This window comes from Castanea sativa, chromosome 4, assembly GCF_040712315.1.
Source record: "Castanea sativa cultivar Marrone di Chiusa Pesio chromosome 4, ASM4071231v1".
Lineage (NCBI taxonomy): Eukaryota > Viridiplantae > Streptophyta > Magnoliopsida > Fagales > Fagaceae > Castanea > Castanea sativa.
The window spans coordinates 23,428,551-23,442,038 of record NC_134016.1 but is presented as its reverse complement, the minus strand read 5'-3'; the positions used below and the strand labels follow the sequence as shown (position 1 = coordinate 23,442,038).

General features: G+C 35.1%; 1 protein-coding gene across 4 annotated transcripts in view; it reads right to left on the bottom strand.

Moving 5' to 3' along the window:
• Positions 1 to 13,488, bottom strand: part of LOC142631996 (DEAD-box ATP-dependent RNA helicase 10-like) — a 30,508-nt gene that overhangs the window by 13,475 nt on the left and 3,545 nt on the right. For all 4 annotated transcript variants that reach the window (XM_075806411.1, XM_075806413.1, XM_075806414.1 and 1 more), the window contains 3 exons: positions 8,766 to 8,835; positions 7,170 to 7,232; positions 3,922 to 3,996 (listed from right to left, as the gene is read on the bottom strand). In XM_075806411.1, coding sequence (XP_075662526.1) covers positions 3,922 to 3,996; positions 7,170 to 7,232; positions 8,766 to 8,835 — 208 coding nt within the window. The remainder of the gene's footprint in view (positions 1 to 3,921; positions 3,997 to 7,169; positions 7,233 to 8,765; positions 8,836 to 13,488) is intronic.

Genomic DNA, 13,488 nt, shown 5'->3' with positions numbered 1-13,488 from the left:
TACCATTACCCAAAAACTCTAAAGTGCATATCTTTTCTGTGTTTATAGAGTGCTGTCTATCACAGGTAAAATAATATAATCTGGGGATACACTCACATGCTGCACACCTTGCTAAGTGTCAATTACCATTTTCTTGCAGCATGTCTCACACCATAGATCAAAAGGAATTAAAAACATGTGCAGTAATCAATTTCTAATCCTCCCATATACTTCTCAAATGAATTACAAATGAATTAAATTAAATTAAAACTTGTACATCTTATAGATGAGATATTTATTATTTTTATCTTGATATTACGATCTCCACACTAGCCAAATCAAACATAGTGATGTAATAATCCAAACATCCGAGGAGTGACTCCCAATCCAATTCTTCCACCCGAAAAATAGGTTAGCTACCGTTGAGTTCATCACCCATTGAACCTCAAACATCCTAAAAAATACACTCCTCAAAGAGTAAGCAATCTCACAATGGAGCAACAAGTGCTCCACTGTTTCCCCACTACAACGACACATACAACACTAGCCAACTAAATAAAGACCTCCTCATGGTAAGATTACCATAGGTAAGAGTCTTACCCCAGACAAAGGACACCATATTTGGGAAATTAACCCCCAAATACTCTTCCAAGGGAATGAAGATATATTGGTACCATGAATAGCCTTAATAGTAAGAATGCAAATCAAACTTGCCACTCCCATTAAAACACCAGCGCAATCTATCAACTCCCTCCCCCCTAGGAACCTCTGAAAAAATAAGGCCTAAAAAGGAATTCACTGACTCTAACTTTGAATCATGAAAATCTTTGTGAAAACGCACGGATCAACCCCTATACCCCCTTATCCAATAGGCTAACCAAACAATCAAAGATTGGGGCCTCTCTAACAGCTGAGCAAGCGAAAAAAATCAGGAACAAATCCTTCAGAGAGAGCTGCCCTTACCATTTTTTGTGCCAAAATCTTACATGTGTGCCATCACTCAAAGGATACATACAGGAAGAAATTATCCCAACCTGCTCTTATACTCTGGCAAAGACTATACCTACACATCCCTTTACTTGGTTTAGTACTCCAGCCACCCCTTGCTTTTAAGTTATCACTTGACACCACAAAAGCCTTAGTTCATGCCCAAAGCCATGACTATTTCACCAATTAGGCTTGGTTAAAACTCCCTATTTTCCTAATCCTTAATCCTCCTATCTCAACAGGTGAACAAACTTTATCCCATGCCACCATGAGTATTTGATCTACTTTTCTAAGGAACACCACAAAAAATTCCTTTTTATTCACTGCTAACCTATTTGCCACAAACATGTGAATAGTAAAGAAGGAGAGATAATATGTAGGTAAGCGTGAATGCATACTCTTCAAAATAGTAAGCCTCCCACCCTTTGACCAGTATAATATTTTCCAACCAGATAATCTCCAATTCTTCCTCATAAAAAGTACCATCCACTGCTAGACCTCTCGTGTGATTGGTACCTGTGCGAGTTAGCCAATATGTGGAAGAACCATGTGTTCTTGTCGCCCTCCTTCAACCATCATCTCTATGGCAGCCTTCTTTCACATCCAGACCCAATAATTCAATTAACAAATGCTTTTTCTTATAAGTAACATCCCCAGATTCCTGCTTGTTCCGCTACTTCAAATCTTCTTTACTTGCTTTTAATGTAAGAGCTAATACAAAACTAGGAGACCCAGTGAAAAAAATACCCATTCTACCAATTCTAAACCTTCTCTACAAACCCCTCCACTTTCACCCACATATTTTCAAACTTAATTGCACATTTCCCCCTTGACATGCCTCCTGCTACGACAGAAAGAGGACAATGATCCGACACCACTCAAGCTAGAAGTCGTCGTTTTACGTCCATGAAGTGTTCCTCTCAATCCACAAAAACCAAGATTCAATCAATTCTGGAAAAAGATCCATCAAAGCTCTTACACTATGTATATGAAACCCATTCAAGTAATAAATCCATTAAATTAATAATCTCAATAAAATTCGAGAAGTCGAACATGGCTGAGGTAAAATTATTGCATCCAAGCCTCTAGATTGGATATCTAATTACAATGAATTCACCAGAAACACACCAAGCCATGTCCCATCTTTGCCTCTCTCCTTAACTCCTCCCATAAGCTATTTCTGAGGTTATCATCATTCGAACCAAATAGCATGGGGCACACCCACCCAAACCCATCCTCCACACCCTTCAACAAAGCAGACACTGAAAATAATTCTCACACATGTCAATTTTCTCCAACACCCTTTTTTTTCCCAATAGTAGTAACAGCCCCCAACTGTGTCAACTGCATCCAGAACTGTCCAATCTACAAAAGGACTACCCCACAGACTTCTAATCATGTTAGCATCCATTGCATCTATTTTAGTCACCTGAAGACACACTACATCGCACCTCCATTCTTTCAACAGATTCTTCACAAAATCCCTTTTTTGGGGATTGTTCAATCCCCTAACCAGCCAAGTTAATATACGCAATGATGCAAACTTAAAAAGCCCCGTAGCAATCACGGCCTCTCTCCTTCCCCTACTTCACCCATGAGGCCAGTCATAATTTGCTGAGGAAATCATACTTTTGATTCTGTGAAAGCTCTTTGATTTAAATTAGTAGACCGCCGAGAGCCACTAGAAGTTCCCATTGAGTACAACCTTCTTAAGTTGACGTAACAAAGCCATATACTGTTGCTCAAACCGAGCAACAAGGAACCCCACAAATTTACTAAATCAGGCTTGCCACCCATTTAGAGGGCTCCTCCAACCCTCAATGTCAAACCCAACATCTTCCTCGCCTCCTGCTGAAACCAATTCCAAATTCTCCCCTAGGTCTATGCAACATAAAGGTACCCAGCTTGAGATGTTGCTATCCTCATCAATACACTGAGTATCAGTGGCTTATGCTATCCTCCCAAGTAAGGCACTGGACATCAGAAGCCCAAGATAAGCCCACCTAAGTCATATCACTACCCAGCCCCAATAAAGCAAGAAAAGGATTTTGACCCAATATATTATGTCAGAAAAACTATGCTGGGATATCCACCGCCACCTCACTCATTGCCAAAGCTACAATACCTACTAACTCCAGTCCTCGCAACGTGCCACCCACCACATTGGAACCCAAAACCCCATCGGCTTTGATCACTACCTCACCACATTGATCGTAACCTATATCATTGCAGGTACAAAAAGATTCCCCCACTTTCCACTGGTTCACGATGACACCACCATTCAATTGCAACTAATATTGTCTCAAGATTTTTCTGAAGCCAAAGTCAACCCCAAACCTTTCATGGGATCGTGCTTTTGGGAAAGCTAATCACTCCCTTGGGACTTACTATCAAGTACGGGTATTGGGCATGCACTCATTTGGGCTTCAACCACCCATTAAGATGCGCAACAAACATGGGCCTTTTTAGCGACCCAACGTGTTGTAATTTGTTGTTTGGGCCAGACTCTTCTCATCCGGTGCTCTAATGATCCTTAGTGCTTTACGAAGTTAAGTTTCTATAAATTTAAAAATTATAGTGGGTCTACCGAAATCCAAAGAAATAAGGAAGTTTGACCTGAATGATGAATGATAATCCCTATAATAAAGGAAGATTCTTTTTATTATAATCAATGATCCTTGGTGCTTTATGATTATGCATGTAAATTATGAGAAATTCCGCTGTGCATATTTTGCTTTTTTCATATTCAAGTCAAAGATTCTAATTTAACTTACAATTTCAAATAAGGATATTGATTCATTAACCTCATGTCAAATTGATTGCATACTCTTAAAGCTCCCTACAATGTATCAAGACTACCTATAATAAGTAACATAACGCATAGACCGATATGTTACCAACATGTATGAATCTACAAATGAAAACTACATTGCTGACAAGATATAAGTACCGTACCAAATACTTCAATGTGCGAAGGGAAAATCCTTTCGTGTTGGAAAGATGATCAACAAGACGTCCAGGTGTTCCAACCTACAAAGGCATTTAAGAAAAAATAAATAAAAAATGAGAAGTGGAATGAACAACAGAACAAAAACAAAATAGCTGTAAAATTGATTTACCAAATTCATTGCATGATATACTGATTTAAAACTTAACAAATTAAGTTCTTTCAAAGAATCCAAACAAATCCAATGGAGATTCCTTGGCAAGCAAGTCTTAGGGACATGAATATTTATAGCCTAGGAGTTAGTTATTGGTGATCACATCATCCATAGCTAGACATTTAATGTAACACATTAATGAATAATCCCACGCTAGTCTATTAAGGATCCATAGCCACTCCCAAAAAATTGGGATTAAGGATTCTTGTTGTTGTTGTAAATTTAATAAAGTGTGACTATTATTTATCAAAAAATAAAATAAAGGGTGTGACTATTATTTTTAACTTTTTCCTAAAATCTCTAGCATAAGCATGTGCCACGAACTAATTTTCCCTTCAATTTTCAAATATTCCAACAACCTTCACACGTGGATTTAGCTACAATAACCATATGGCACAAGTGAAATACAACTCTTAGGCTAGGCTGGCGGCCATCTTCATCAGTTGCAAAGTGTATTGTAAAATGTTGTCTTTGAGAAGGGTATAAAGGATTCTGCTTCTCATTGTGGACAGTGAGTGGTCATAGGAATTAGGAAGTCCATCCAGAAGAATATGTGAACCATGCATTCAAATGTAAACTGATACAGGACATTGTTGCACTGTTGTGGAACCAGAACATTGTTGATGTCCATAAGCCAATGAAGCTTATATGGACTGTAAACATCTTCAATCATGAGGTCCATATTAGGTATAACAACTCCCTTAGAAACCACATTTTTATTAGACTTACGCAATTTTTGTGATTGATTGTTTTCACCCCAGTATATTTCGTGTATACTTGGAAACTTGGGTGAATCCTTTTTTCTGATACATATTTTACTTATCAAAAAAAAATCATAGGATTGCCATCGATGGTGGCATAGAACTGAAAATATCGGTTCTTGAACAATCTTTCTTGGTTTCATTTCTTTGCTCTGATACCAAAATGATGCAAGAAGATTAATACTTGCGTTTGTAGAGAGAGAGGAAGTAGAGAAAGAGAGGGAAATCAGATACCAAAATGATGCAAGAAGATTAATATTTGCATGTTCTAGAGAGAGAGAGAGAGGGAGGTAGAGAAAGAAAGAGAAATCACACCTTGATCAAAACTCAAATCTAAAATTCTGAAATTCTACTATCTATCTCTTTACAATGCATGTACATAAATATTTATAGGCTAGGAGTTATTGGTGATGATATCATATCATCATCCATAACTAACTCACCTTTATCAATTGCTTTATCAAATGTTAAATTACAACATATTAATCACATGCTAGATTTAATACAGCACAACTTCTACTTCTAACAACTTCCTAAAATCTTGCATGTGCATGTGCATGTGCCACGAACTAATTTCCCTCAAATTTTCAAATACTACAACAAACTTGGCACGTTTGGATTTAGCTACAATAACCATATACCACATCTGAAATTCAGCCCTTGCACTTGGGTTGTTGCCATGTCACTACAACAAACTTGGCACGTGTGGATTTAGCTACAATAACCATATGCCACATCTGAAATTCAGCCCTTACACTTGGGTTGTTGCCATGTCACTCCCTCATGTCATCTCACCATGCCACATCATCATCATCTATTTTTTGCATTATACTCATGCATCAATGCCAAAGATTCTTTTAATTTTATTATAATTGTTAGAATAATGGTTAAATGATTGAATTCATCATTTCCTAACAATGTAAGCTTTTGGGACAGTCGGTAATTTATCATGGTATCATAATAGAAAATCCTGAGTTTGATCACTATCTTCACTCTACCTCCCATTTGAAATGTTAAAAATCTCACATGTTAAGCCCCACTTATTAAGGCAGAGTTTAGACCTACACGTGAGGAGGAATGTTAAAATTATGGTTAAATGATTGAATTCACAATTTCCTAACATCTTAAACTTTTGAGAAAATTAGTAGTTTATCAATAATCAATATAAATTCAAAAATAAAAAGTACCAAATACTTGTTCATTGAACAAACAAGTTCATATTATCAAGTAAAAGGGCCATGTAATGCATCTTAAATGCAAAACCAAAGGTAGAAATGACTTTATTTTTAGTTAATTAAAAATAAGCCTATAAATAGAAAAACCCGCATATAGGAGGACGCAAAACCAATAACAAATTAATTACAGTAAAAAATAAATATATAATTGAGCAGCTCAAAATCCAAAACCTAATATGTGACAGAGTCACTAGAACTTAATATATCAATATACCCCATCAATGCTTTGTAGACTCCACTCATTCAAGTAAAAAGTTATTAGGGGTTACTAAGACAGCCCATCAACATCTACCCCCAGTGATGCTCAAATAAAAATGAAACCCCACAATACTAAGACACATGGCAATCCAATCCAAAGTCACAACCTTGGCTGCAAAAAGTTGAGAAAAGCATAACAATAACCAAATCAAGCTGTGGGAAAACAAGCTACACCATAGCTCTAAGACATCAGTCTACAATCAGCCTGCAAATGTTCAAGTTTATGTATTATAATGCACATCAGAGTAGAGACCAAGTTGAAGCCTTAAGAAGGATATTGCTAAGACAAATGCCCCAATCATTGTGGCTTTAGGGAGAATCAAATCGAAAGCCAAACACACAGCCTAATAAAATAATAATGTTCATGTCTTATGTTAATTTCTCCAATCTTCTTGGCTGTTACATAACTATAGGAGAGTAATTAATGGGATCATGGATGAAGTCATTCAACATGTATCAAGTTTATCATAAATTCATAATCATCAAATTTACTTCCAAATCAAAAGCATTTTTGAAGTCATACAAATCAAAAACATAATCTTCAAAATTACTTCAACATTATTCGAGTAAATTAGGTTGGATTCCTTCAGCAATACTCAATGCAAAAACTACAATAGTATAAAATTGAGAAATTGTTATCAAAAACAAAAAAATAACTGTAAACTCCCACGTAATTTGACAATCCAACATATACGAAATGTTCTCAGTTATCCACCTTTTATACCCTCATACAAGATTTAAAGAAACCAAAGATATAAAACTATTCAGCCAATAAAACAAACACTTACAATAATATGCGGCCGGTTTGCAAGGTTGTTAGTTTGTTGTACCCTGTCTATCCCTCCAACAAGCTACAAAGAATTTGGTAAAGATGCTTATTAAAGAGATTGATTGATGTTAACAAAAATGCAAATTAAACTTATAAAAAAATTACAAACTTAACAAGAAAATCTATTTAACAACAGTATTATACAAATTGAACCTGATAATCATAGCATCAAAAACTTTCGAAACCAAATAGAGACACCTCTCTTGGATATCCCCCATAAATGTTGTTCACTTATTTATTTCTAACATGCATTTTTTGCTAAACATCATTTAACCAAAGAAGAAACGAACCACAAGATATAGTCTTGCACCTCCATGAAAACAAAATTTATTACATTCCAAACTCTAGTTATGATTCATCTAACAACAGGTTATGGCATATTTTACATATTAAAAGCCCTAAAATTAGACTAGAGTCATCAATACCTTTCAGCATTAAAAAAAAAATACAAAGAATGAACTTGCCTGTCAATATCTCACATATGATGAGGAAACCGTAATAAAAGAATCAGTGATGGTGAGTGCAGTAGCTTACAGAACATCATTTTCCAAATCTATCTCTTTGATGGATTTTTTTTTTAATTGGCAAATTACACACACCCGGTGGATCTTGTCACCCTCCATCCCATTATTATGGAAGGATTCATTTGAGATAGGTTATTGGAATTCAATTGATGGAAGTTAAAGCATTCAACTTTTACGATTTTATGATTTATCCTTTCAATTTATAAAACTTATAGCCCAAAACCAGTGCTAACTTAGAAGTACAGCACTACAGCTACAATAATTAACCATTATAAGGGATAAGTTTAGACTAAATAGAATGGATAATTGCGTACTTATTAGCATAATTATGCTGTACACAATAATTAACTGTAATTAAGGAAAGAGAATCTCAAGAACAAGTTTTTTCCACGTGGAAGGGTCTGATGTGCGATAGAATATGCATTTTAATGTTTGTTTATTCATTTTAATAATTTTCATGTAATTTTTGAAATTTTAGATATAGGGTTGTTTTATCTTTGATTTTATTTGTAGGTGTTTTAATGCTTTTATAGTTAAATTGTGGTCCTTTAATTAGGATCTCTTCTTAGAATATTTCTACTTGTTAATCAAGTTTTATGAAGCCTTTAAGTTGGCCTCCAAGTCTGCACATGAATTTTTTTAATTCAGTTTGCTAAATAAAATTTCAGAGGTTTCTTCTTTTCCTATTCTGGTGAATTCCAGGAATTCTCCTTCTGGATTCAAGGGTCAGTTTCTTGAAGCGGACACGTTTTGTTCACTTACCATCCACATCATAAATTCTGCTGTAAAATTCATTGATTCTCTTTCTTTTCATTTTTGTAAGTCTCTTTCTTTGAAATTTTCTGGTATACTTATGTATGCTTCCTACATACTTCAGGTAGATCCTTTTCGGTAACGAAAACTATTACTTATTAAAAAAAAGATTGTGCCATCATGTAATGCAAAAAGAAAATGAGTAATACAAATATAATCAGAAAGCTCAATAATGTGTAACATGTCTATTTAGAACCAATTTTGGCCCAAAAGCTCACCACAGCACACTTAACACCAATGCAAGCTCCTAAAGCTTCGAAATGCTCAGCAATTTGAATTGCAAGCTCCCTGGAAAAAAAAAAATAGAATAAGTATACGCAAAAGAAAGAAATCAAATTATTATCAACTAGCCTCTAAGCAAGCGCTCACGCAAGTTTATTTAACTCACAAATGCATAAATCTCATCAGACCCCAAGATATTTGTGACTAGAAAATATAGCAACTTTGAATTATAATGAATAAACACTATTAACCTTTACACAAAAACTAGAAGAGCCTCTAAGCACACACTCTAGTTTTTTTTTTTTTTTATTATGTAGAAGTTTTTTTTTTTTTTTTTTTACATTGGAATTTTATGAAATATCAATGGATATAGCACAATCATTAATGGATTACACACATGAAAAAAATTAAATCAAAATTTTAATTTTTTTAATGAGTAGACGATTAAAGCTAAGTTTAGTTAATGACTAATGATACCTAACAATAGAAAATGAATACATCCATCCTTACACATGAAGTGATGACTTAAATTCTCTTTTATGGAGTTGTCTCTTGTATTGATCAATGTTTTGTAAAAATTTCATTTTGACTTTCTTTTGAGGTTCTCTTACACGTTTACTATAAGCCCATTATCTTAGTGCTAATGTGTCATATGTACATGAGACTAAGGCTGCGTTTGGTTGGGTGTAAAATATTTTCCCGGTGTAAAATAATTTCAGATGAAAATAATTTCGGGAAAGGAAAATGTTTTTAAGTGTTTGGTGGCATTTTAAAAAATACTTTGGAAAATATTTTCAGGTGTTTGGTTGTAATTTTGAAAATATTATAGAAAATATATTTTCTACTTGTTGCTCACATTTTCTCACATTTTCTCAACTCCCAAACAAATATATAACATCATTTCTCAACAAAGAAACACAAAAGAAACAAAACCCATAAAAAAAAAATCATAAAATCCAGGAGAGAAGAAGGAAGAGAGAGAGGCGAGATCGCGAAGGCGGCGCGATCGCGAAAACCCAGCACCGGCGCGATCGCAAAGGTGGTGCGATTGTGATCGTGAGATCGCGAAGGCGGCACGATCTAGATTGCGCGATCGCGAAGGCGGTGCCGGTGCTGGGATGCGATCTCGCCGGTGCTGGGGTGCAATCTCTACTCTCTCTTCTTTCTCTCTCTCTCTCTCTTTGCGCATCTGTGAGCCCGGAAATGCTTTGAAGTGAAAATAACAACTGAAATGGTTTTACAGGCCAAGAAGGGTATTTTACGGTCAACGCGGAAATTGAAATCCGTTTGACCCAATTTTCAGTGCTTACCAAACACATAGAGGAGCGTAAAATGATTTCCTGAAACCCTTTTCAGCCAAAACAAACACAGCCTAAGGAAATATGCTTTCTCAGTATTATTTTTTACTATTGTGACTGTCCAGCAGTTGCTAGTATTTTTCCCATGCACGTATAAAAATAGTACATAGAAGTAACAAAATGTGCGAGTTGCATTCTAAACCAACTGGAGCTGCTATTGTGATTGCATTTGTGTGTAGCCTTCTCTGTACGCTCTACGCACATTTTTAAAGGCTTTTTAGTTCCTTTTTTTTTTTTTTTTGATAAGTAAGAATGATATATATATGAAAGGTTACTCTATGCCTGAAAAACACAGAGCAACCCAGAAAATACAAGAAGAAGAGAACAAAGAGAAACAAGAGAGAAAACCAAACAACAAGAAATTACAATAGGAAAAGGGAGCAAAGAAAAGAAGGGAGGGAATCACTAGACGTGAGTCCCCACGCCCGAGACCAATCAAAGAGAGTTCCACTAAAAGAAGCAAGCAACTGATCACTAGAGCTATCCAAATCCTCAAAAGTCCTCCGGTTTCGCTCCTTCCAAATACACCATAGGATGCACAACGGGACTAAATTCCAGATCTGAGACGAATGCTTCCCCAGCCAATTCCACCAACCAAAAAGCAAGTCTGGAATCGAACTAGGCATAACCCAAGCCAAGCCAAAAGTTATAAAAACAAAACTCCATAACCGATAGGCCACTTTACAATGAAGAAGTAGGTGATCTACCGTCTCTTCACAATGACGGCACATAATGCACCAATCCACAAAAACCAATCTCCTCAATCTCAGATTGTCTCCTGTTAGGATCTTGTTCCAAGCTACACACCAAACAAAAAAAGAAACTCGCCTTGGGACCTTAACTCTCCAAATAGCTTTCCAAGGAAAGATAGTTGAATGGGAATTTCTTAGATTGTTATAGTACGACCGGATGTCAAAAGCCCCATTAGGCTTCAATTTCCATCTCATCCGGTCTCCAACATCCATAGGAGGGGTTATAGCACCCAACATACGAAGAAACCGCAGCCCTTCATCCATCTCCCAATCATTAAAAAATCTACTAAACCGAACATTCCAAAGTCTTCTATCCTCTGCCCCCTGCCTATGCAAAGAAGCTTCAACAGAAGCCTCCTTATCAATGGCAATGCCATACAGCCTTGGAAAAGCCAATTGAAAAGGTTGATCCCCATACCACCCATCCTGCCAAAACCTCACCCTATTCCCCAACCCAACCACAAACTGACAATTTTTGCTGAAATCCTCCCAACCCATGCGAATACTTCTCCACAAACCACACCCATGAGCTCCCCTACCCAGCTTTGAGGTCCATCCCCCCCAATCTTCCCCATATTTTGAAGCTACTACCCGCCTCCATAACCGACCCTCTTCCTTTCCAAACCGCCACAACCATTTCTCCAATAAAGCCTTATTAAAAGTAGTGAGTTTCCTTATTCCTAAGCCACCATTGGCTATAGGAGCACAAACTTTGTCCCATCCTACCAAATGAATCTTGCTATCTCCCCATAGGAAATCCCTTTGCAACTTTTCAATTTTATTAGCCACAAGAGTAGGAATTGTGAATAACGATAGAAAGTAAGTCGGAACCATTTCGCTCTTATGCACATTGACCTTCAAACCTGTTACCACCTGAAAGCTAAGAACCATTTCTTCCTATTTTTATTTATTTATTTGTCTTTTCTTTTAAGGATTCCCTAATGGTTTCTATAGGCATATAACTTCAAATTAAAGAAAGTATACTCAAAAAAAAATCTGACATACATGAATAACATGAAACTAATAGAAAATATTCAATGTCGTGGGCATATTTTATAAAAACTTTTTAAAGATTCAAGTGCAGATGAAGAATGTAAACAGAAAATTTGTGTTAATCTTGTGAGACACTTTGAAACAACATCATTCTAAACAAAAACAAAAAGGGGGGGGGGGGGGGGAAGAGAGAAATTTCTAGACAGCCATTAACAGATCCCATTTGTCATATTTTTCTCAAAAAATTACATGCGAAATTGTTAAATTAAAAAAACCAAAAAAAAAAAAAAAGAAAGAAAGAACAGTTTGACGTCAAAGAAGAGAAATAAGTACAAACAAATAGAAATTTTCATGTAGTAATAGACAACCAAATACATATTGTGAAGTCAGGATTTCATGAAATAGGTGCTAATCGGTTGTTGGTAAGATATTGATGAAGCATGATATGAAGAGCATGGCTGTGAAAGTAAAATCTCATTATCAAAAATACACATTTGAGAGACATTTAATGTTATGTTATACTCTTGAGAATCTCTACCTTTGAAAAAAAAAAAAAAAAAAGAGGAAGAAGATGAAGGAGAAGGGGGAGTATAATGTGAAACTAAAAACAAAATCCGGATAACTAAAAGAAGTTAATAACAGTCGTTCATAAGAAGAAGTTAAAGAGTAGTTTAAAATTTTAAATTTGAGGGCAAAGCAATTTGTTAGGAGTAAAACGTGGGGGAGTGGAATTCAAGCACTTTGTTAGGAGTAAAATGTGGGAAATGGAATTCAAACGTGTTAGGGTTTTATAAAAAATAAAATAAATAAATACCTCTTAAATATATTTAGTTCAAATTACATTTATAGACTCAATTATTTTTGTTTAGAGTAGTGTTTAATAAATTTTAGTGGTATTTTAGTCATTGTAAGAAGAAGGTAACTAACTTTCTGAATCCTCTTAATATATAAAGATCTTAATATATAGAGATAACTTGTGATTGTGGGACAGTGGTAGTTTTATCCGAAATTTTAGCATATTTTACTTGAGTTTTTAAACGTGAAGTTATCTAAAACTTATACTGTTTTTAAACTTTGTATTTGGGAAAAAAAAAAAAAAGGGTCCCTGGGGTAGTTTTTTTTTTTTTTTGGATAAAATGTGGGAGAGTTTTTTTTTTTTTTTGGTTCAAAATAGGAACGTGGTAGATAATTTTTTTATAGAACATGGACTTTTTTCATTAGGTTTTTTGTTTTTAATTTTTATCAATTTAAGATTTTAACCCATTTCTTATGATTTAGAGATAAAGATAAGTTTATTAAATTAAGGGTATTTTTAGAAATAAAAAAGACAATAACTAACTTTTTTAATCTTCTTTATAAATAATATAGAGACAATAACTAACTTTTTTTTTTTTTACTGAACATGAGTTTTTTTTTTTTAGAATAAAATATTAGAAACGTGTGGATTAGTGGGAGTGTTCCTATTTTGTTGGCAATGTTTTTTCAAATTTATCTAAAATTTAGGACTTTTTAAATTAGTAATTTTACATGTCTAACCCTACTATTTAAGCTTTACAAACTAGTAAATTTGGAGATATTTTGAGCATCAAAATTGAGGAATCCAAATAAAGGAAGCC